The sequence below is a fragment of the Stegostoma tigrinum genome, chromosome 10 (genome assembly GCF_030684315.1).
Source record: "Stegostoma tigrinum isolate sSteTig4 chromosome 10, sSteTig4.hap1, whole genome shotgun sequence".
Classification (NCBI taxonomy): Eukaryota; Metazoa; Chordata; class Chondrichthyes; order Orectolobiformes; family Stegostomatidae; genus Stegostoma; species Stegostoma tigrinum.
This window is the reverse complement of record NC_081363.1, coordinates 87,816,959-87,843,000: the sequence shown is the minus strand read 5'-3', so window position 1 is coordinate 87,843,000 and position 26,042 is coordinate 87,816,959. Positions and strand designations below refer to the sequence as shown.

General features: G+C 41.4%; 1 protein-coding gene across 11 annotated transcripts in view; it reads right to left on the bottom strand.

Moving 5' to 3' along the window:
• The window catches only part of numb (NUMB endocytic adaptor protein), a 231,763-nt gene that overhangs the window by 21,707 nt on the left and 184,014 nt on the right, over nucleotides 1-26,042 (bottom strand). For 8 of the 11 annotated variants that reach the window (XM_048537840.2, XM_048537841.2, XM_048537832.2 and 5 more), the window contains 4 exons: nucleotides 17,897-17,929; nucleotides 13,539-13,613; nucleotides 4,410-4,550; nucleotides 733-937 (listed from right to left, as the gene is read on the bottom strand). In XM_048537840.2, the coding sequence (XP_048393797.2) occupies nucleotides 733-937; nucleotides 4,410-4,550; nucleotides 13,539-13,613; nucleotides 17,897-17,929 (454 nt within the window). The remainder of the gene's footprint in view (nucleotides 1-732; nucleotides 938-4,409; nucleotides 4,551-13,538; nucleotides 13,614-17,896; nucleotides 17,930-26,042) is intronic. The other 3 variants (XM_048537836.2, XM_048537842.2, XM_048537838.2) reach the window with 1 other exon arrangement.

Below are 26,042 nucleotides of genomic sequence, written 5' to 3'. Positions count from 1 at the left end.
TTGGCAGATGTTCCAAGCTTCTTTCATAATATATATTTGGGACTATTTCCCAACTTAATTCTAGAAAGGCCTTGCTCTACCTCTAAGGTTATTGTCTTTCAGTTTATCCAGTCAGTTACCCGCAACAAAACCCTATTTGATATAATCTCTCCTCACATTTTAACCTTTAACAGCCTCATCAATTCTACAAGGCGAATGCATCCTTCCAGAAGTACGATGTCCTGAACCGAACAGGCCCAAGAACTCAGTGTGGTAAAACCAGGTCTTAGTATAGCTGGAGCATCATTTCTGTTCCCATGTATTTTCTACATAAAGAGGTCATTTATGCATGTGTTTTTTTGATTATTTCACATACTTAATGTAACAATCTATGCAAATGGGCTCCTAACTGCTTTTTGGACTTCTGCATGAAGCAGCACTGGATAAATACTTGAAGGGGAAAAATTTATAGATCAAAGCAGAGTGAGAGGGCCAGTGGGGCTGACTGAATGGCTATTGCAAAGAACCTGAACAGCCCACTTTGACAGTACACAATTATGTGACTCTAAAGTTACAGATATACATTGCAAATTGCAACACATGCAGATACATATTATGCTGCAGAATGCATTTCTTGGTACCACAGCCAATGTTGGTTTTATTAAAAAGTTCATTCCATGTCCCTTCCATACCACCTCCTCCAACCTGACTCCAACCAATCTACAACTCCTAAGCTTAACTTTTGTTCAGTACCTTTCTTGGAGTCTTGCATTTGCTTCATGATTTCTTCTCGCTCTGCTTGTTCGGTGGCTGTGATGATCCTGAATGAGCCTTCCCTGGTGAATGTGGTTCGGTTGGCATCAAATGTGGCAGTAACACCACACTCTTTCTCACGCTTCTGCTTCCTCTCCAAGCAAGCTGCAAAAGCACAACCCACAGCATGGCTTAACCGCTCCCCCTGAGGAAACAAACAATATTGTCAACATGTTCAAACGTCAGAAAATTCATTTTCTATACAACGCCATTCACCAACCACCTAATGCACATTTAGCACTACATATCATGAGGTGAAGCGCAGTGCTTCTACTGTTACCTCACAACAGATAAATAAGACCAACACGGCTATCATAAAACAAAGAAACTGTGTACACTGGAAATTTGAAACATAAATACAAAGTACAGGAGAAACTCAGTAGGTGTAGTAGCTTCTGAGGAGAGAAACACGGTTAACATTTCAAGTCCTGAGACACTGCTCTGCCGAAGGATCACTGGGCCTGAAATGTCAACTGTTCTTTCCTTCACAGATGCTGCCAGACCTGCTGAGCTTTTGTTCCTGAGACACTGTGTTAGAACTGAAAGCAGCTAGAAAAGGGTAGTATTTATACTGACAACACCGAATGCGTTGGAGGTAATTGAGACAGAAGAGCCATAGAGGGAGGGGAAGGGAGAGGGAGAGCGGGGTGGTGGGGGGGGGGGGGGGAGAGACAGAGAGAGAGAGAGAGAGACACACACACAGAGAAGCGGTTGCAAGGAGAAATGCAGGAAATATTTCGGACACAGCTGAGGACTATCACAACTTCCTAGTGACTTTACGTAGATCAGCCATACTGACTTCTCGATATCTGGAACCATTTCACAAACAGTAAGCTCATACCAGGTGAGAAAGATAAAAAGTGGAAAGTATACTATAAGAAGGAGCAGGAGACCACTGTGTGGTTATTTTCTGCTAACAAAACAGAGGCACTTTTAGATGTGGTTGATGGAAAAAGCAGCCATAACAGTGGTCAATATTATTATTTTAATGTGATGGGAAGAAGGCCAAAATACTTCTACATGTGTCATTTCACTGAAATTAATTCACACAATTTGACAACTGTCTCTGGACTCTTCTAGACTTGCATTAGCTGGTGAGAATTTCAATGTACATGACACAACTAATTCAATAGGATAGGATAGCTTTGGAGAGGGTTCAGAGGAGGTTTACCAGGATGCTGCCTGGACTGGAGGGCTTATCTTATGAAGAGAGGTTGACTGAGCTCGGTCTCTTTTCATTGGAGAAAAGGAGGAGGAGAGGGGACCTAATTGAGGTATACAAGATAATGAGAGGCATAGATAGAGTCGATAGCCAGAGACTATTTCCCAGGGCAGAAATGGCTAGCACGAGGGGTCATAGTTTTAAGCTGGTTGGTGGAAAGTATAGAGGGGATGTCAGAGGCAGGTTCTTTACGCAGAGAGTTGTGAGAGCATGGAATGCGTTGCCAGCAGCAGTTGTGGAAGCAAGGTCATTGGGGTCATTTAAGAGACTGCTGGACATGCATATGGTCACAGAAATTTGAGGGTGCATCCATGAGGATCAATGGTCGGCACAACATTGTGGGCTGAAGGGCCTGTTCTGTGCTGTACTGTTCTATGTTCTATGTTCTATGTTCTAGTAACAAAAACTAAATCTGATGCTAAGAGACAAAGATTAAAATAAACTATCATAGAATCCCTGCAATGTGGAACCAGGCCATGTGGCCCACCAAGTCTAATTACCCTTCTGAACAGCATCCCAGCCAGCTCCGTTCCCCTACCTTTTCCCTGTAATCTGGCATTTAGTTGACAACCACACATTATACTATCTGTACTCTTGGAAAGAAGTTTCTTTGGCATCTGCTTGTGTTTCAAGGCTTTGAAAAAATTCATTTTCTGATCTTGGGAAGCCTATGTATGGAACTTTATCTTTCAGAATTGGAATTGCTTACTACTGGTAATATGAGAAATCAAAATGCAAAACAAAAGTAACTGGAAATCACCTAATACCAAGTACCAAAATTTTTGCCTTGGAGTCAGAGGCTGTGATGTGCTACTTCCAGCATCTTGGGCAGTACAAAAGCTTACTGAATTATAAATGTGCTTGCATCTCAAATGATTATGTACTTCGGATTGCACACATAGAAAACCAACTTTTAGTTACACAATACAAGGTTCCAGATGCTTCATTTTCCGTTTTAACACTTATGGAATAATAGACTCATTTATAATTTGAAAAAGTACTGAAGAGAGCTTGGAAGGATGTCTGGTACCTCATTCAGAACATTGTTGGATAAGTGAAGGTGTGCTACAATACAAGAGGCTATAGATTCTATTCCATGTCAGTGTTCATAGAGGTCAGCAGCTCTGATAGACCATAACCTAAAGCTCACACTTCTGAGGACAAAAAGTGCATTTGCGGATATTGGTACAGAACCGTTCTTGTCTAGATTAGATTAGATTAGATTCCCTGCAGTGTGGAAACAGGCCCTTCGGCCCAACAAGTCCACACCGCCCCTTGGAGCATCCCACCCAGACCCATACCCCATAATCCACACACCCCTGAACATTATGGGCAATTTAGCACGGCCAATCCACCGAGCCTGCGCATCTTTGGACTGTGGGAGGAAACTGGAGCACCCAGACAAAACCCACACAGACACGGGAGAATGTGCAAACTTCACACAGACAGTCGCCAATGGCTGGAATTGAACCCGGGTCCCTGGCACTCTGAGGCTGCAGTGCTAACCACTGAGCCACCATGCTGCCCTAATATGATATAACCGTCTAGGTTATATTATCTTCCAACACTCACTGACCAGATTCATAAAGTGAATGAGATACTTGAAATTTGCAAGTTATCTGGAAAAGAATGAGTCAGCATCTTTGTAAACAAAGAACTGATAATTAAAAAACACCAGACAGTTAAAAAGATACACATTGATGGAGTAGCTCTTCAATAGCTAAAGGTGTTACTTCAGTAGTCATGTTGGTTATATTAAGTGGTTACGGTGAGGTAAGGGGAAAGCATACATCTACCATACAGTTGGAGGGGAAGGTGGACAACTGAGGAATTAAATACAGGAGAGGCATTATATCAGACTTCAAACATTAACTCTGTTTCTCTCTCTACTGAAGCCAATTTCTGTCTTTATGTCAATTCTGTTACATGCCACAAAGTGCAATTCCAAAAAGGCCAAAGGCAACTCCAATCAATTTTATATCATTCCCTGTGAAGTACCAAAGTCTGTGTACCCTGTGACCACACGGTTTAACACTGATGGGGCACTGGATATAGCAGTTTTGGAGTTAAGCCAGTGGAATAATTTTGTAATACTCTTCCTCGTCAGCTGCCATTTTAACCAAAATGTTCCTTACAAAAACAGTTTAAAAGGGCCATAAACAGAAATTGTTAGAAAAGCTCAGCAGGTCTGGCCACATCTGCGGAGAGAAATCAAGAGTTAACCTTTCGGGTTGAGTTATCCTTCACAGATGCTGCCAGACCTGCTGAACATTACCAGCAACTTTGTTTTTGTTATAAATATCATATGCAGTTTGATTTCAGTTTTTTGACTGTTTTCCACTGAAGTCGAATTTTGGCCCAAGCAAAATTAAGCTAGTGAAAAAGGCTCTCTTACTGAATCTCTTATGGCCAAGAAGCAGTGGCAGATCCAACGCCTTGTTGTACCATCTCGGCAAATGTATGAGAAGGCCTTGTCAAAGTTTCGATCAGGGGCACAGAAGGATACCTTCTCTATAGTTTGATCAACGATAAGATCCTGTGAATTAAAAAAAGTTCAACAGAAATTAGTATTTTGTTCATAAACCATAATGTATGCTAATCCAGCTATTTTGCAACAGTGTCAAGATTTGGTGAACCTACTGAATTATTTTAATAGAATCAAACTCATTTTCCCTTAGACACCAGATGGCAACCTTGCACTGTATACTCAGCTGGCAGTTTTCTGAAGCATTTCTTTTCAAACAGAGTGCTATGATTTGCTCAGAGCATTTTCCTCTGTAAACATACAGATTTCTGAACACCGTGAATCTGAAGGGAACATTTTGCTTGCAAGTGTGAAATATATCCTATGTGGCGACTTCTTTCTATTTTAAATAAAAAACGGCCCAGTGTGTTAATCAAAATGGTAACCAGCAATAGAGTTTGATCCATCCCTTATGTCTACACAGTACTTTGTGTCGTTTACATAAGGATGACTGACCTAGTCAGTTCTCATCACCTTCACTACCTAAGTGCTCATATCCATTTTCTGATTGTTGAAAGCCAATTACATGAAACTTTATCTTATCATTTTAATTTTCACAATCAGATCTGACCAAAAAAATTTAATCAATTGTAATTTTAAAAATGGTTTCTCTGTAAAATAAAAATCATGACATAGGTTCAACAGGCCCCGTTAACGGCTCCTCGATAAAGACCCAGAAGATAAAGAAGTTTGCATGATAACTTACAAGTTAAAAACAAAGCTTTGAAAATAACAATTTAACAGAGAAAACATATTTTGGAAGAGGAAAAGGAATCGCAGAGATTACACTGAGGATTGCAAGTCATACACAAGCATATTTGAAAAATTTACAGGAAGAACAAAATAAACAAATTGGAGTCAATAATCTTTTGTTCTGATTTCTACCTGAAAATTATATATTGTATACAAGTCACTACAGAGATTAAACCTCAAGAAACTGGTCAATTTAAATCTATTGGGATAAATAAAGTTAAAAGCCATCTTTTTCATAAATCTCAATTTTTGCCCAATCAAAATGAGTGACAGGCTGTTTAATATATCTGAAAATTGGGAACTCTCCTGAAACAGGAAAGGAGAAGAGGCAAGAGGACTCCAGTCTCTGTGAATTCAAGTTTCTCTTCATACGTGAGCCTAGGACAGGGCTGAGGCAGTGCTGCTTTGTCACAAATATTAAAATGAGGCCTTGCCCTTCTCTATGTCAATAAGCAAGAAAATCATGCCAGTGCTTTGGCCAATAGTTCCACCTCAAATGATATTACAAAAATATAATTATCTGGTCACTACTTCCTTGCTATTTAGTTGTGCAGAGCATTGTGTAAAATTCTTAATCTTTTTCTCCTTGATAAAACTTAAAGCAGTTTTCAAAGGTTCTCCCAGGGATGCAATGCCTCAGAATTTAAAAACGGCAATGCAAGAAATACACATACATCTGTTAATATGCACATACGGCAGTTTGAATAAATACTGAATTCTACTGGAACATCTATTTTCCAAATATAGCTATGCAAAACCGAGAAAAATCCCAGAGGTCTTGTGAAAAATGCTCTCTTCTATCCGACCTGTACATTGACAGACAGAAGGGGCAGGATCAGCCAAGTAGTTGAAAGAAATCACTCCTTACTCCTTTCATCCTATTAAATAAAAAGGCAGTGGTGAGAAGAGTCAGGAGAAACTCAATAATCAACATTAAAGAGCTAGTGAGACTCTAGCATTAACATTTAAATTTAAAATCTGCCTTGCAACTTTCAGTTGGGCAGAGACAAGCATTTTCTTTGTCTCGTATAGTGCTCATAATTAGTACTCAGACTAGATAAAAATTAAAGCCAATGTCAGAATTTGGGATTTTGCCTATTGTTGTTGATTTTCTTTAACTCCACTATTGTACAGGTTTCTGCATGCCAAGGTGCTCATTTATTTGTTTAAGAAGATTGTTATTGAGCGTTATCATGTAATTCAATTGCTGAAGCAATTACAACCAAGTTCAATTCTATCCTTACATGTCTACGTTACAGCTGTGGATTCCTCCACAGGAAACCAGAGCACCTGGAAGAAACACACAGAGTATGTGCAAGTTCTACACAGTTGCCAGAGGACTCTTAATCTAATGTTATTGTCCTGGCCCTGTTACATTGCTTTATGGAAGCTCAATATAAAATGGGGGAAACAGCACCTCACTTTCTGCTTAGGTATCTTATTGCCTTCAGGATTCAACACTGAGCTCAACTCTTCAGAGCATGAACATTGTTTTTCATTTTATTTACACCCTTTTTCTCTTCCTTTTCCCTCCTCCCTTATTCAGATACACTATTCACATGTATTTTGAACTTGTATCACTCCTCCACTATTAGTGCTTTCTTTCTCTTTTACCCTGAGCACCCTCACCATCTGTTCCATTTGCTCCTCTCCCCTTTTCTCAACAGCATAAAGCCCTTGTTTTCCAGCTCCCTTCAGTTCCAAAGAGTCAATGGATTTGGAGCATTAATTTTACTTCTGCTTGGATTCTGCTTCTGTTGAGCTTTGAGTTTGTCCACCTTTCTCTTTTATTCTTATTTATTCATCTGTTCTGTTTCTGGAGATCAAATTCAGGAAGATGTGGTGATTCAAAGAATAAGATCAAGGCTAAAGAGAGAGGTATTAATGAATGATAACAGACCAGGGTAGAAAGGGATAAAAAGCACAGATCTAAGAGTAAACTAGTAAATATAATAAAACATAATATAATATAATAAAATAACAAACAAAGTGCATGTTAGGAACAGCTAACAGTGTAGGAAGTGAGAGAAATTCAAAATAAATGCGAATAAGGAAGAAGGAAGAGGAAGAAAGAAGAAGAGGAGGAGGAGGGTATGACTAAAATGAAGAACACTGTCCATGCTCTGAAGATGTTGAGCTCGATGCTGTGTCCCAAAGGTGATAAAATACCTAAGCAGAAAATGAGGTGCTGTTCCTTCATTTTAGATCGAGCTTCCATAAAGCAAGGTAGCAGGCCCAGGATGATAATGTTAGCAAAGGAGCAAGATACTTGATTCAACTGCAAAGCTTTCACCCAGTCTGTGGTTAACCTCACTAATGTTCTGAAGACCACACTGAGAGCAGTTCTGCAGGTTGAAAAAATGTACAAGTAAAATAATGTTTCACCTGAAGAATGTGTTTGGGGCCTTAGAGAATGGGGTGGCTGGCAATAAAAGGATATTTGTTACACCTTTTGCAATTGCATGGTGAGTTAACATAGTTGCGGGGGGTTGTAGTGGAGAAGTATTAGGAGTGATGGAGGAGAAGACCAGCCTATCATGGAGGTACGATCTCTGTGGAATACTGACAGTGGAGGAGCAGAAAAGTTATGTTTGGTGGTGGCCTTCAACTAGAGGTGGTGAAAATGGCAGAGGAATGCATAGACTGTTGGAGTGGAAAGTGAGGACAAGGTAAACCCTATCATTATTCTGGGGAAAAGGGGAAAGGGTGAGGGAAGAAGTGGGGGAAATGTTTTGGACACAGCTGAGGGTCCTGTTAACCACAGTTTTAGATGGGGGCATCTAAAAGTGGAGTGGCATCCTCAATTGAAGAAAAAGGAAGACATGTTGGATCACCTCTGAAGGTAGCATCACGAAAACAGATGAGATGGAGACAGAAACCGGGAGAACAGAATCATGTAACACAGAAAGCAAGGTACATGCAAGTGTAGTTGAGATAACTATAGGAATCACTGGGTTAGTAGCGGACACCCTATCTTCAGAAACAGAAACAGTCAAGAAAGGGGAGGGAACTAAAACTGTCAGATGGACCAGGTGAATATACAAAATGTTTGCAAACTAGAACTAACATTTATTATTTTTACCAATTCTGTACGGGAGAAGGAAGGAGAACAGATTAGATTCTCTGCAGTGTAGAAACAGGTCTTTCGGCCCAACAAGTCCACACCGCCCCTTGAAGCCTCCCACCCAGACCCATTCGCCCTATAAGCCACACACCCCTGAATACTATAGGCAATTTAGCATGGCCGATCTACCTAGCCTGCACATCTTTGGACTGTGGGAGGAAACCGGAACACCCGGAGGAAACCCACGCAGACACGCGGAGAATGTGCAAACTCCATACAGACGGTCGCCTGAGACTGGAATCGAACCCGGGTCCCTGGTGCTGTGAGGCTGCAGTACTATCCACTGAGCCACCTTGCTGCCCCAAATGATGTTATTATATCAGAGAAAGGGATGTGGGAAGTGGCTCAAGTAGGGCTAGAGCAAGGAATGTTGCACATATCCCACAGGCATGACTAGGATCTGTGAGCATTCGTATTTTTTTTTAATGAACTGATATTGCATATTGAGATAAATGAAGTATGATCCAATAGCTAATAATACAGACACATGGTTGCAGGGTGGCCAATTCAGATCTGAACATTGAGGGCTATGTAATATTTGGGAAGGACAAGAAGTTTGGAAAACGTACAGGGATGGCTCTTTTGCAAGGTAGCATTACCACAATACGGAGGATGACCCAAATTCAAGAAATATTCTATATAATCTTCCAGCATGCCACCCATCTTTACACAATCGCAGCTTTTACTTTAAGTTTGATACCATTTTTAAGATGCAGAGGGATCGGAGTTTCCTCATGTATGAGCCACAAAAAAGGTCCGTACGCAGGCACAATAAATAATAACCAAAGTTACAGAATTCCATTTCTTGCAAGTGACATTCAATACAAAAAGGAAGGAGATCATGCTTCAGATATACAGAGCATTGGGCAGACCACATCTGCAATCCATGTACAGCACTAGTCTCCTTAGTTAAAGGAGCGATTTGAATGTTTTAGATAGATTCAGACTTAGATCTCATTGTCACATACACTAGACTACAGGAGTACAGTGAAAAGTTTACAAAATCACAATTCTCCAGCACCATTTTACTATACAGAAAACAGGATTAAAAACAGAAGCAAAATTAAAAAGACACAGCCAAAAGAAAAAGGAACATCCAAATCACTCTCCCACCTCTGCCATGAGTCCTTGCTGCCAGGAAACAAAGCCACGAAGTCCGTCCTTCAGTCTGTGAACACTCTAGTACCCTATGTCCCTGCTTGCCACTGCCTCCACTGTCAGGTACCTGGGCCCAGCCAAGGGGGTTGGCTTATGAGGGAAGATTGGATAGGCTAAATTTAGATCCACTGGAGTTCAAGAAAGTAAAAGGTGTTTATAGAAAGAGGGGTCATTGTGTCAAAATGATGGGTTGCCCTTTTGATGACAAAGAGGTGGAGAATTTTTTTTTCTCACTGATGGCCCAGTTTCTTTGAAACTCCATCCTCAAAAGGCAGTGGAGGCAAATTCTTTGAATATTTTAAGGCAAAAGTAGATAGAGTCCTGAGTTGGGGTGGGGGTTGTATTATCAAGTGTAATAATCGGATTGTGGATTTGTAGTTACAATCAGATTAGCCATGATCTCACTCATTGGTGAAGCAGGGTCAAAAGGCAGGATGGTTGACTCCAGCTCCTAATTTGTATGTTCATGTGTAACATCTCATTAATGCTGTCATACTTGTATTGCATTCTTGCTCAAGGGCTAGGTAAAACCTACAAGATTGTTCTTCACTAAAAGTCTCACATAGATCAACTTGCCAGAAATCCTTGTAAGTAATCTCTCCATAACTATTTTTCTGCATCTCACAAATAAGGGAGTCAATACTGGAAAGTCAAAGATGGATAATCAATGAAAAGTCAGCTCTGATCTCCTGTTTTTAAATTCCTGACACCTGAGCTTGATTAATCTCAGATCAACTTTAAAACCGATTTTATTTAGACCGCTACAGGGCATTAGACAGTCAGAGTGCTGCCCAAATTGTCAACAGCACAATAAAGCCAACAGGCCAAGACTATCAAGCAAAATCATTATGCCTCAGTGCACACAAGTTAACATGTAGAGACATTAAATTTAAACATATGCACAGTTACCTTGTAAATATATATTTCACCACAGATGTGTGGGCAGCTTCCTCTGACTTAGGAGAATTTTCACTGTCAGAATCAAACTGAATGCTTTATAGAGCTACCATACTTTATTTGGAATCTGTTTTGTTACAGTTCTATTTTAGCAATTGTTTAAAACAGCAAATTGTTTGGCTGCTGCAGGAGAATGAGATTCATAGCTCAACATTGCCAAACGTAATCCATCACATTGTTTCCTGCTCTAAGGTCACATATCCTTCTTCCAGGATTAAGTTATTCAATAAAAAATGAACAGAAGAGTGACAGAAGCAATTTCTTTGGGGAATGGACTTTGTTTCATGCTCATCATTACAATCAAGATATTCAATTAGCTGTCCCTCCCATGTCAGCACTTCATTAGCTACCTGGTAAATCTTTCTTAAATGCTACCATCAGTCCAAGCCCTGATTCTCATGTTTGCACATTTTTTCCCTTAACTTCCTTCGTAATTTCTGTCAGCTTATCTTGTTGACAAGACCCACTTCCTGCTCCCTTAATCCAAATCCTAATAAACGGCTGGACACACAGCTTTCCATACTGGTTCATATATCAGCTTGTTAACTCTGTTCAGGGCTTGACTACCCCCTCTCCCCAAACCATGCCCCGAGCCATGCCCCGCTCTTCCCCATCATGGAGTTTACCACTAAACAGAAACTGAATCAGCCATATAAATGCTTTGACTACAACAGTAGGTGGCACCTTTGGCTTACAGCGCCAGAGACCTAGGTTCAATTCCAGCCTCAGGAACTGCCTGTGTGGAGTTTGCACATTCTCCCCCAGTCTGCATGGGCTTCCTCCCACAGTCCAAAGATGTGCAAGTTGGGTGGACTGGCCATGCTAAATTGCCCATAGTGTCCAGGGGTGGGCAGGCCAATTGGATAGGCTTGAGAAATGCAGGGTCATAAGCATAAGGTAAGGCATGGTTTTGGGTGGGATTTTATTCTCAAATGTCAGTATGGGCTCGATGGGCTGAAAGGCCTGCTTCCACACTGTAGGGATTCTATGATTCTAAGCAGGTGGACTGAAAATTCTCTAATGGGTAACTCAATAATTGAATCCTCAAAACCGGAGTACAGCTCCAACAACACAACAGGCATTAACATAATCTAGGTCAAGTCAGCCTGCTTAATCAACACCACATTCATCAGCTGATACTGTCACTTCCTTCACTGGAAGCAGTGTGCGTGGCAGAAACTCACTCTTTCAAGAGCACCTTCCAAATTCAACATCTACCACTTATAAAGACTAGGGTAAACAATGAATGATTTCTTCACTCACATCATCATGCCTTGAAACCCGAATGGGTATGTTCTCATTGCGGTTGGGTTAAAATTTTGGAACGCCCCCTCTAATACTCATGTTACACGGAGCATGACAGTTCAATGTGGGTGCTCACCACCACTTCAAGGTTTATCAGAGATGGATAGCGAATCTAGCTTTTGCTCTTGGTACTTTCAACCCATGTAAAAAGATCTTCAATCAATATTCATTAAATAATTTATCAGTCTATCGCCTCATTGCTGTTGGTGGAATTGTGATATACAAATTACCTGGAACATTTCTCATACTACCACAGTGACTGTACTTCAAAAATACTCACAGCTGGAGTGTCTTTTTGGAGGTTCTGAGGTCAAGAAAGATATGATTTAAAAAAACTCTCTCCATAACTCAATTTGGATGAAGTATTCACCTGCACTATCCTGAAGCATGGTTCATCTGTGCATAAGTGTATCAGTTGGCTGCCCTAAACGTACTAGCTTAAGAAACTTTTGACGTAGATTAATCACATGTCTGTTGTGCTCAGCAGATGAAGGCCACAGACATAGGGAAGTAGTAATGTAGCAGTAAAGTCATTACATTGTAATCGAGAGTCCAATGATAATGCTCTGGTGACATGGGTTTAAATCCCATTATGGCAGCTGGGGAAAATTTAAACAAATAATAAGGCTGGTCTTAGCAATGGCAAGATCAGTATGAAATGGTAACCGTGCACGTAAGACCATTAGTTATGATGGCTATGGAACTAACATTGACTGTTGTAAAAACTCATGTCAATCAAATGCCCTTTCGAGAGCGAAATCTGCTGTTCATACTTGATCTGACCTATGTGTGACCCATATCAATGTGACTGACTCTTAACTACCCCCTAAATTGGCCGAGAAAATCACTCAGTTCAAGGACAATTAAGGATTGGCAACATTGGGGGTGGCACAGGGGCCAGCACAGCACCAGGGACCCTGATTCAACTCCACCTGCATGGAGTCTGCACGTTCTCCCAGTGTCTGTCGGCTTTTCTGCTGGGGGCTCCAGGTTCCTCCCACAGTCCAAAGATGCACAAGCTAGATGCATCGGCCATGCTAAGTTTCCCATAGTATTCATGGATGTGTAGATTATATGCATTAGCAACAGATAATGCAGGATTACAGGAATGGGGTGGGTGGGAGAGGGAATGGGTGCTCTTCGGAGGGTTGGTGTGGACTTGATGCACCGAATGGCCTGTTTTCCACACTGTGGGGATCCTATAACCAATGAAAGCTGAACCTGCCAGTGACACTGGCATGAGCCAAAAAAAATCAAAATATCAGATATGCTCAAGGATGTGCTAAGTCACAGAAAAGGAAGTATTGTAGGTTTTAAACCTCAGCTGGCATCCACAAATAGGGCACCTTTTATGTTTTGATCATCTTTCAGAAAGCTCAACATAAAACCACCAGATGAAAGAAGTGCATACAATTTCGCCACAAGGTACAACAAATTGGTTTTTAAGCACTTGTGGAATAATTAAAGTGAATCTTAATTCATTTTTCTCCACTCTAAATCAAATATGATGCAATCCAACAATGACTATTAGAGGAAAATTATGATTGAACACCTTTTGAATTCTTTGGAAAATGTTTTGAGGTTTTAAAGAACCACATGACATGAAAGATCATTGTCAATTACTTCTCAAAATGACAAACCAATCCCAAGCTGTAAAAATGAGATGTAACTATGGTAGAGGAGTAAACAGATGGCAAACTGACCTTTGTTTTCTCATCCACCACTCGTAGTCCATCCGCTGACACCCACAACACAGCCTTAACTGGCTTCTTTCCGGTCTTAAAAAGGGAAAAAATGTAAACGTTTAGTACATCAGTTTAATGAACTCATGCATCCAAAGGGAGAAAAAAAATCAGCAGACATAAGCACAAATAGCAGTGACAGAGATCCATTGCCAGATAGCCCAGCACACATAATATGTTTTATAGAGTAGCCGAGCACCAGAGCTTCAAGGCACTGACGGAAGAAAAGGAAACTCATGCCATTAAACAAACAAAGCACTGATCTCACTCCCTATTATTGAACCAGAATAAAAAATAAACTGGAAGATTGGGTAAACTGCCTCTTAAGGAGTTACACCACTAGTATGGCTGGCAGTTTTCCTGCAACTGGAGAAACATTGCAATTTTAAATCCACACTCCACACAAACTTGGGTTAATTTAGCCTCCAAAGTTGATTGGAGGATTTGAAAGCATTTAGAAAGTTTAGACAGGAACACTACTGACCATCTGACAGCAGGTCAGACAAAAATCTCCTTGCTTTATCCCGATTGTCGCATTTTGGGAAATTCAACTTTGATAACTTCCACTCAAGTCCTAACAACATCCGGGTGCTTCCTGTAGTGACTGGAATGAAGTCAGCTAAGTGGATCTCATAGAATGAACACCCTGATTTGGGCCAGGTTAACAGCCTCAAACAGGATGTCCTGGCTGATAGATATAAACAGAAAAAGTGTCAGGGGTTCTGTTCACTCTAGGATCTGGGTCTGAGCTAGCTGGGTCAGCATCATGTACCATGCATGAGTTAATAAAGGGTAACCTGGTGACAGAATACCAACCTTCATGGAGTTATTCCAATGACGGCAAGAAAGGGATGTGGCAGATGTAGCATCCTTGATGCAGTTACTGCCTGAAGAAAAAAAAAATTTCTTTTAAGAGATTCCCAGCTCAAGTGGCAGGCTACAGTCCAGTACAAGCCGCCAGTATCCTTCAGGGAGTTATTTTGTTTCCAAATGATCGATTCCAAGAAGAACACATTCACCGGAAGTCCCCCACCAACACCACCACAGCAATCGTATGATCTGAACCTAATTTCTAAGCAAAAGTTATCAGCTACTCAGGGGATTATTATTTTATTGCAGAAATTATTCCTATAAACAGGAGGCAACAGAAATAATCTGCAAGTTAAATTTATCTATACAAGAGAAATTTTAATCAAGTAATTTTATGACCTTACAGAATCCATGGGAAATGCAGCACTCCAGAACTATGCTAAACAGTGCATTCTAATTAAGAGTTAAGGACAGAAGATAGGAGAGATTATAAATACAGAACCTCAGTTTGAGGCGACTGCTACAATGAGAAATATTCCCACTGACTTCAGATAGGCTTCCTGTAATTAGGTACTGGGTCTGGGCATATAAACGATACTTCACTCACGTGGGCTAAGAAAGAGGTCCAAAAAAAAGCTATTTAGCTATTTAGAAATTCATGCCAAGCTGTGATTTCAGCAAGGAAATTTATCCTATGCAAAGATTAATAAAGGAGAATCCTGGCAATAGCAGAGAGACAGGCACTAAGCTATGCCAGAAGAAGCAGTGTTCTGCTTCAAACTGAGAAAATCGCTTTTTATTAGCGTATCTTGTTTGTAGCATAAACTTGATTGCACCAAACACAGGAACAGGAATAGGCCTTTCAGCATCCCCTGGCCTGTTCCACCATATGGCTGATCTGTGACCTAACTCCATTTACCTACCTTTGGCATATTCCTTAATACATTTCCTTAACAAAAAATTATCTGTTGAAGACTTAAAATTAACAACTGACCCAGCATCCACTGCCATTTGTGAATGGGAGCTCCAAATTTCTGCCATTCTGTGTGTATGAGTGCTTCCTAATATCCCTCCTAAACCGTCTAGCCCTGCTTCTCACACTATGCCTCTAGCTTTATAATCCCCAATCAGTGGAAATAATTGGTCTTTATCTGCCCTGTCTTTTTCTTGTTAATATTTCGAAAACTTTAATCACATCACCACTTAACCTTGTAAATTCTGGAGAAAACAGGCCTAATTTGTATAACCTCTCCTCATAACTTAACACCTGAAGTCCAGGTATTCTTGTAAGCCTACATTATACTCCTTCCAAGGCCAAAATATCCTTCTGAAGATGTGGTGCCCAGATCTGCTCACAGTTGTCCTAAGCTTAAGAAATATGACTGATCCATTCTGTTTATCATAACTTTTTGTTCCCAATTTATAGATTATTGTTATTTCAATTAGCTGAAGGGTTTATGGATTGCATGGAAAAATGTCAGTGTTTCTCAAGATGAGCAAAAATGAAAGGTGTACATTTTGACATTCAGCCTTCCCTGCCAATAGCCATTCAAATACTGCAATTTTTATAAAGGACAGGATCGTAGCTAACTATTATTATCTAAGCTAACTGAAAACTAGCGATAGTTTTGCCCTGAGATAGTAAGAACTGCCGATGCTGGAGTCAGAGATAACACAGTGTGGAGCTGGAAGAACACAGCAGGCTAGACAGCATCACAGGAGCAGGAAAGTTGACGTTTCCAGTCGGGACGCTTCTTAAGAAATTTTCCAGATATTTTTGCCCTGTTGTTTGCATGAATAATGCTAGTCAATGTATAAGGATAACCCAAGTTAACCACTATTATCTAGCTAGCATTACCATCTTACTGTGGCATTATTTGGATGTACAAGACTTGCTATGAGGTATGAAACATTACTCCAATCACCAGCACCAGCATCAGATACCTACATTGAACTGATAGTTTTCTTCAATTTCCCATGGCCAATCCACTTAACCTGTGCATCTCTGGACTATGGAAGGAAACACGCGCAGACATGGGGAGAATCTGCCAACTCCACACGGACCGTCGCCCGAGGGTGGAATTCAACCCGGGTCCCTGGCATCGGGAGGCAGCAATGCTGACCACTGAGCCACTGTGCTCGTGGTCAAAGGAGGTATATTTGACTATTTTTGTATTTAACAATATACATTGCTTTAATGGACTAATTTCAATAAACCTAATGATTTCCATGAGTATGTAAATAAATAAATGAGCACAACTTGAAGACTGGTGACCTACAGCTATCCTTATGGAATACGGTTTCCAAACGCAATGAGTATGTGGATAGGAGAGTGTTGGTGAGTGTGTCTTGGCTCAAGAGTTCCATGAAATGTTTTCTGTAGAGTTCCTACTCACAAGCAGACTGTTAAATCCTGCTTCATGCAACTAAAGCTTATGTTAGGGAGTAAGAAAGATTGTTGGGAGGGATGAAAGGAAAGTGCAGCTTACTTAACAGCTTATTCAGTATACATGAAACATTCCTGTTCTGCTTGACTCAAGTACTGCTGCAAAGGCACTCAACCCTAATGTGTTCCTGCCACAGAGCTTGCCAAAGTCTGGGTAACCTGGACACCAATGGCTGAAAATAGACTGTTTAAAAGGAAGAGAGGAAGTCTTAACTGCCCTCACCTTAGATCCATTAAAATTGAAGAGAGTGGGTAAAGTTTGTGTTGCAGTGAAGTTTATGTTTGCATTTTAACCTCCGAAATGACCCTAGCCTACCAATGGCTAGGAGTTATGAATCAGTCCAATTGGCCACCCACATGTAAAATCTGGACCGTTCCTGTGGACAGTGCAATGTTAGGTTTGTATTGAACTCAGTAAATTCAGATTATGATTTCAGTACACCTTCACGTGTACATTAATAAAAATCCAAAATGGAAATTGTGTTGGCAAGATTTCTAATTGCTTTGAGGAATTCAAAGTTAATATGCCACTCATTATTTTTTCAGTAATACTCAAATTATGTGTAGTTGCAGTACATCATACTGAATCAATGATGAAGCCACTAAGCAGCCTTTTAAAGCATACTGGGGTTAAAGTATTACTGAAGAATTTTTCATTTTTGTCTCAGTTTTAACAAACATATTGTAATACATTAGCCTTAATAGCTGATAGGGAAAATGTATTATGATGTGTTCTCTTCTACATGTATTTACAGGATTAAAATACTCTACTTATTGAACCTGGGCACCTTTTTCCCCAAACATTAGCACATGCACAGTTTAAACGAAACATTTGCAAGAAACAGAAGAAAACAACCTCACACAATACAGTCCAGTTTGCAGTAAACAATTCCAGACCACTGAAAAATGAGCTGTCAACCATTTGGACGCAACAGTTTACCTTGCAGTTACAGTTTTATGAAAATTTAGCCAATAATTTAACAGTGAAAATTACTGTCCAATACTTAAATGTAGTGGTGTAACTCCTTAACATATCAACATAAGTCCAGGTATTCAAACTTACTTTTCCAAACAGGGCTTTGAAGAACTTCCTTTCCTGGAGTGACAGGGGGAACAAGTCAGGAGACTATTACTGCAGGAAGCTACAAATGCTGCAAAAGTTTCAAACCAAAGCACAAAAACTAGCCCAGAGAGGTCGTCCAAAAAGGATATAAAGAAACAAACATGAAGATTGCCCATGACAATGCAGTACATTACATAGGCTTACAGTAAGCTACAAGCCACCAGTGTGATTGAGCAGTGGATAGAGATATCCAGAGGCCTGTCACATGCAGAGGTTCTAGTTACATTCCATTTCAGTAGAGAGCTCATTTCAGTTCACATTGGCAGCAGCAGTTTTAGCAGCAATGAGACATTCTCCGTCAGAGGCACAAGGACCAAAGCAAAGCTACAGTTAGCATTATTATGCTTGAATTTAGTAACCAAAAAAAATCACAAAACATGAAAACTTCATTGTACTTGCAATATTTTCTGATGTTTTAATTAACTAAATACATACAGAATTGAAACAAGATGAAGAACAAGGTCACCTCAAAAAGATAAGGTATGGACCTTGCTAGCAATGCAAATTAGAGATAATTTCCCATAGGTATGGCTGAAATCAATGTAATGGTTATGCAAAGTTGCAAACAATAACAGGTGAAATGAAACGGATGCTGCTGCCAAGTCTTATGACCTCAAACAGATTTATTAGACATTAATGTAGATAAATCAACCTTACTAAAGAAACTAAGTCAGCTGAGAAATTTCAAAACAGCTAAATCATGCCCAAGTGGGAATATTAATAATTAATAGTTTATTTTGATGGGATGTTGTCTAGTGACATTAGTATCAGACATGCAGGGTTATAACTACAGAGTGCTACAAGAAGGCAAGTGTGTTAAAAACATTTCTTATACCTGCTGAAAAAAAAACAAACATTTTACATCACAATATAGAAATTGTAATTATTAACGAAAAACAGAAGTACATAAACTCTTATTACAGGCATTATTTTTGGAAATGATTATTTTTAGTTGTATATGACAGCACAAAATGACTCAAGGCACAGTACACTACTTAGCCCTTGAGCCCTACAGATGGAGACACAGAAAAGTGATTGGTGTGCATGGAGCATTCTGGTCCCAGCCCGGATATCCAAGCAAAAACTCAGCACTGTCCGCATGGAGTGGTGATAAGAAGAAAAGGTGTGACAGCACCACAGGAAACAATCAAATGCATGATTCCAGAGGGAAGCAGCACAACCAGGGAACTGTGTGCATTCTTGGGACCTGAAGGAAAAACATCATTAATTCCGAAAAATCTTCCAACAAATACAAGAAAATTGCATTTTTCAGAAGATTGACTTCTTACTTTATTCTGAACAGCTAACTGATTTTACTTGTTCAGCTTCAAGAAATGAAGATGGCAGAGGTAAATCTATGATTTTATTCAAATGAACACCTCGTCTATTAAGTTTATTGAGCTCTAACAGTACATTCTATAGTTAAAATGTGGAAGGCAAAAACAGCACTAACGTGCTTAAATCCGCAGGGTCCGATGGTATCAACTCTAGGTTATTGAGATAGGCAACAGAGAAGATTACTGGGGGCCTTGACCAAGATCTAGACTCGAGTCATCTGGGCTCAAAACATTAGCTTGCTCTCTCTCCATGAATTCTGCCGAACCCACTGTGATCTCCAGAATTTGTTGTTTTCATCTTTATGTGCTCACTAGTCATGGAAGACATTCTGGAAGACTTTGTCTGCTCAAGAGGGGAAATAGGGCTAATCCAGGAAACTACATATCAGTAAGTCTCACATTTGTAGTTGGGAAGCTTTTGGAGAGAACTCTTAGGGATAGTATTTACACGCATTTGGAAAATTATGGCTTAATTAGGGACAGTCAGCATAGCTTTGCATGGGTCTTATTAACTTGATTGAATTTGTCGAGGATGTGACGAAGATGATCGATGAGGATACAGCATGGATTTTAGTAAGGTTTTTGACAAGTTCCCTCATAGTAAGTTCATCCAGAAGATTAAGATGCATGGGCTCCACAGGGACTTGCCCACATGGATTCAGAACTGGCTTGCCCATAGAAGGCATAGGATAGTGGTGGAAGGGTGTTTCTCAGTCTGGAAATCTGTGACTAGTGGTGCTCTGCAGGGACCCGTACAGGGACTTCTTGTTTGTGATATATATAAATGAGCTTAATGAAAATATAGATGGATGGGTTAGCAAGTTTGCAGACAATACAAAAGATCAGTGGAGTTGTAGATAGTGTGGAAGGTTGTCAAAGGGTGCAGCAGGATATGGGTCAGCTGCAGATATAGGCAGAGAAACGACAGATGACCATTAGAGTAGATTAGATTAGATTCCCTACAGTGTGGAAACAGACCCTGCGGCCCAACAAGTCCACAGTGCCCCTTGAAGAATCCCACCCAGACCCATCCCCCTATAACCCACTCACCCCTGAACACTACGGGCAATTTAGCACGGCCAATCCATCTAGCCTGCACATCCTTGGACTGTGAGAGGAAATCGGAGCACCCGGAGGAAACCCATGCAGACACGGGGAGAATGTGCAAACTCCACACAGACAGTCGCCCGAGGCTGGAATTGAACCTGGGTCCCTGGCGCTGTGAGGCTGCAGTGCTAACCACTGAGCCACCATGCCACCCAGAAGTATATGTGACATGCTGCACTTTGGGACATCAAACGTTAAGGAAAAGTATACAATTAAAAGTAGATCCCTGAACAGCATTGGTTTACAAAGGGATATTGAGGCTCAACTCCATAGCTCCCTGAAAGTGGGCACGCAGGTAGATAGAGTACCTTTACCAGTCAAGAAATTGAGTACAACAGTCAGGATGTCATTTTGCAGCTTTTTCTAAGACTTTGGTTAGGTCACACTTAGAACACTGTACTCAATTCTGGTTGCCACATTACAGGAAGGGCATGGAGGCTTTAGAGAGGGTGCAGAAGAGGTATACCAGGATGCTGGATTAGATGGTATGAGCTATAAAGGACAGGCTAGAAAAACTCAGGTTGTTTTCTCTTCAGCCATGGAGACGAAGGGGAGACTTGACAGAAGTCTATAAAATTTTGAGATGCATAGATAGGATTGACAAGCAGAATCTTTATCCCCCAAGAGTTAAAATGTCTAATACAAGCATTTGAAGGTGAAAGGGGGAAGTTTAAAGGAGACATGAGAGGCAAGTTTTTTTTTGCACAGTGTGGTTGGAGTCTGGAACACACTGCCGGGATAGTACTGGAGGAAGATACGATAAAGACATTTCATGGACTTTTAGATAGGCACACAAATATGCAAGGAATGGAGCGATATGGACCAAGGGTAGGCAGAAGGGATTAATTTCATTTGGTGTCACTTACGGTACAATATCATGGGCTGAAGGGCCCATTCCTGCGCTGTACTCAATGTTGCATGGTCTAAAAAGTATCAAATCAACATTACTCCAGGAATCAATGAAACATGCTTTGCATTCAGACTGAACTGTGACATGTACATCAGAAGAGCAAACACTCTCAAGTCCTAAATTAGGTTAAGGAGGAAATAGCTCAATTGCACTTAATTTTTCTCAATGAAGCAACAGTGAAATTAGTCAAGTAAACACAATCTGAGAGGAAGAAAGATAATGGGAACTGCAGATGCTGGAGAATCCAAGATAACAAAGTGTGGAGCTGGATGAACACAGCAGGCCAAGCAGCATCATAGGAGCACAAAAGCTGACGTTTCGGGCCTAGACCCTTCATCGGAAAAGGGGGATGGGGAGAGGATTCTGAAATAAATCGGGAGAGAGGGGGAGGTGGACTGAAGATAGATAGAGGAGAAGATAGGTGCAGACGAGAGTATGGGTGGGGAGGTAGGGAGGGGATAGGTCAGTCCGGGGAGGAAGGACAGGTCAAGGGGGTGGGATGAGTTTAGCAGGGAGGAAATGAAGGTGCAGCTTGAGGTGAGAGGAGGGGATAGGTGAGAGGAAGAACAAGTTAGGGAGGCAGGGACGAACTGGTCTGGTTTTGGAATGCAGTGGGGGGAGTGGAGATTTTGAAGCTGGTGAAATCCACATGGATACCATTGAGCTACATGGATACCATTGAGCTGCAGGGTTCCCAAGCGGAATATGAGTTGCTGTTCCTGCAACCTATGAATGGCATTATTATGGCACTGCAGCAGACCCAGAATGGACATGTCGTCGAAGGAATGGGAGGGGGAGTTGAAATGGTTCGCGACTGGGAGGTGCAGTTGTTTACTGCAAACTGAGTGGAGGTGTTCTGCAAAGCGGTCCCCAAGCCTCCGCGGAAGCCACAACGTGTACAGCGGATGCAGTATACCACATTCGCAGATGTGCAGGCGAACATCTGCTTGATGTGGAAAGTCATCTTGGGGCCGGGATGGGGGTGAGAGAGGTGGTGTGGGGGCAGGTGTAGCACTTACTGCAGTTGCAGGGGAAAGCGCCGGGTGTGGTGAGGTTGGAGGGGAGTGTGGAGCGGACAAGGGAGTGGCAGTGAGAGTGGTCTCTCCGGACAAGGCAGTCAAGGGTGGGGTGGGAAAAATGTACCTTCCTGGACCTTTCTGTCTCCATCTCAGGCAACCACCTACAAACTGATATCCATTTCAAGCCCACCGACTCACACAGCTACCTGGAATACACCTCCTCCCACCCACCTTCCTGCAAAAATTCCATCCCCTATTCCCAATTCCTTCACCTCCGCCGCATCTGTTCCCAGGATGAGGCATTTCACTCCGCTCATCCCAGATGTCTTCGTTCTTCAAGGGCCGCAACTTCCCCCCTGTAGTGGTCGAGAATGCCCTCGACTGCGTCTCCTGCATTTCCCTCACACCCCGCCATTGCAATAACCGCCCAAAGAGAATCCCCCTAGTCCTCACAAACCACCCCACCAACCTCTGGATACAACGCATCATCCTCCGACATTTCCGCCATCTACAATCTGACCCCACCACCAAAGACATTTTTCCATCCCCACCCTTGTCTGCCTTCTGGAGAGACCACTCTCTCCGCGACTCCCTTGTTCGCTCCACACTCCTCTCCAACCCCACCACACCCGGCACTTGCCCCTGCAACCGCAGGAAGTGCTACACCTGCCCCCACACCACCGCACTCACCCCCATCCCAGGCCCCAAGAGGACTTTCTACACCAAGCAGATGTTCACCTGCACATCCACTGTACACTGTGGCTTCCTCTACACTGGGGAAAACAAGCGGAGGCTTGGGGACCACTTTGCAGAACACCTCCACTCGGTTTGCAGTGAACAACTGTACCTCCCAGTTGCGAACCATTTCAACTCCTCCTCCCATTCCTTAGACGACATGTCCATTCTAGGTCTCCTGCAGTGCCATAATGATGCCACCCATAGGTTGCAGGAACAGCAACTCATATTCCGCTTGGGAACCCTGCAGCCCAATGGTATCCATGTGGATTTCACCAGCTTCAAAAGCCCTACTCCCCCACTGCATCCCAAAACCAGACCAGTTCATTCCCGCCTGCCTAACCTGTTCTTCCTCTCACCTATCCCCTCCTCCCACCTCAAGCTGCACCTTCATTTCCTACCTACTGACCACATCCCGCCCCCTTGATCTGTCCGTCCTCCCTGGACTGACTTATCCCCTCCCTACCTCCCCACTCATACTCTCCTCTGCACCTATCTTCTCCTATATCTATCTTCAGTCCACCTCCCCCTCTCTCCCTATTTATTTCAGAATCCTCTCCCCATCCCCCATTTCTGATGAAGGGTCTAGGCCCGAAACATCAGCTTTTGTGCTCCTAAGATGCTGCTTGGCCTGCTGTGTTCATCCAGCTCCACACAATCTGGGAGGAAACTAGTTAACAAACTTTCAGCCTTAGGAGGGTAGGAAACTACAGCTTTGGGTTGGGTAAGAAACTACAATATTAGGTTTACAGTCCACAGTCCTAGCGATTTTGTGTAACACTGGTGATGGACAAACAATTTACATTTAAAACTTTTCTTGATCAAGAAATTTCTGAACTGCTATACGTCTTCAATTTTAAATATAGCTTATGCCATTTAGAGCGAAACCAATTTTGCATTACATAACTGTTATGCAACCCTACACATCAATTTTAATTTGAAGAGTATTGACGAAAACCACAAACAAACATGGCCGTCTCCATTCAGTTTCCAATGCACAGCCATTCATATCAAAGGGTTCTTATTTACAGGTTATAAATGGTTAATATTCTGATACTAACTTTCCATATACTATTACAAATGAAGCCAACAATGAGACCAAAGTTCTATTGCCCAAATTGGTCACTCATTTTTCACTCCAATGAGTAGGCAATCAAGGCAGCAGAAATCCAGCTGACAGGTCAGCAGACCACAAACGAAAAGTCAGGTTTTAAAAATAGGAAATGAAAGAAACTTGGCAACGTGTAGTCACATTTCTTACACTATACGGTTGGTTTTAAAATTGTTGGGCGTAAATTTTATGAAGTAACTTGCATCATAATAAAGTACGCACATTGTAGGGTGAAGAATGTCTTGCCACAAGAAATTAAAACCAATGAACGCTTCCCAATTCAATCATTTTTAAGCTAGCAGATAATTACAGTTGTAAGTGTCAGAGCAGATCCAAGATTAAAGTTGCATAGGACAAATATTGCTGATGTTAGTTTGTTGCGAGGAAACAAAATTGCTTTTAACTAGGAAGGCAACACAACTAAATTTTCTTAAGAGTGTTCAGGATGGTCACAGTAAACGGAAACTGCAATAGAAGCTAAAGAAGAGAGGTGTTTTGTGACTGGAGGCTTGTATCCAGTGGGGTCCCACAGGGACCAGTATTGGGGTCCTTGCTGATTGTGGTTTGTATAAACAATTTAGACTTGAAAACAGAAGGATTGATCAGCAAAATAAGTAGTTCAAAAATTGGCAGGGTGGTGAACAGAAAGGAGAATAGCCTTGGACTGCAGGGGTATATAGACAGACTGCTTAGATGGGCTAGTCAGTGCAAATGGAATTTATTCTGGATAAATGTGAGCTCCATCACTTGGGAAAACAAGACAAGGGAACACATGATGAATAGCAGGACCCTGGGAAGCACCAAGAATCAGAAGGACATTGGTATGCATGTGCACTATTCGCTTAAGGTAGCAGATCGATATAGTGGTTAAGGAGGCATATGGGATTTTTGCTTTTCACATCAAAGGCAAAGAGTTTAAGAGCAGGGAGTTTATGCTCAAACTGTATGAAATGTTGGTTAAGTCACAGCTAGAGTATTGTGTGCAGTTCTGGAATCCACATTATAGGAGTGATAGGAATGCACTGGAGAGGGTGCAGAGAATAACAAGGACGGTGAATTTTAGTTTTGAAGAAAGACAAGAGCTATTTTCCTTTGAGCAGAGGAGATTGAGAAGGGATAAGTTTGGGATTTATGAAATTGTAAGGGGCATAGATAGGGTAGAGAGGAAGAAGCTTTAGAATAACACAGAAGGGGAATTCTATAAACAGCAAAACTACCCAAAACCAATGTGACTGAAATATATTTAAGAGAACCTATGACCCCATTGCCCCATCAAAAAAAAGAAACAGCTTAAACTCAAGAGTTTAAAAAAGATTCCAGTTGATGAAGACATGAAACTTAACTGCATTTCAATTCAAAATGCTGATAAGATTTTTTCATCAGACTTTGCCAAGTATGGAAATTTTTGTTGTATTTTGTGAACTTGCAACTCATTCACAATAGGATACCAAAAGGATGTGAAACTGCTTTTCCGGTAAAGATATGAAGTACTTAAATTTGTTGAACCAGAAAGCATACAATACCAAAATATGCATTTTTTTTCCATGTTTCACCTCAACCAGCTACCGACAATGCTAGGCATGACTCCAAGCAGCGGAAAGATTGTCTCCAATTTCAGTTTCACAAGGGCTCCTTGATATCATGCTCCATCAAATGCAGCGTCCAAGTCAAGGGTTGTCACTCTCACCTCACAGTTTTATCAAAACTCCTCTCACCCTTCGATTCTCCAAGAAAAACAGTTCCAACATCGCCAATTGTTCTTCATGAATAATGCTTTCATCCCTGTACTTATCTTGTTTCTGCATCTTTGCTAGTGTCTTCACAAATTTTCTAATGTACGGCAACCAAAACAGGACACAACACTTAA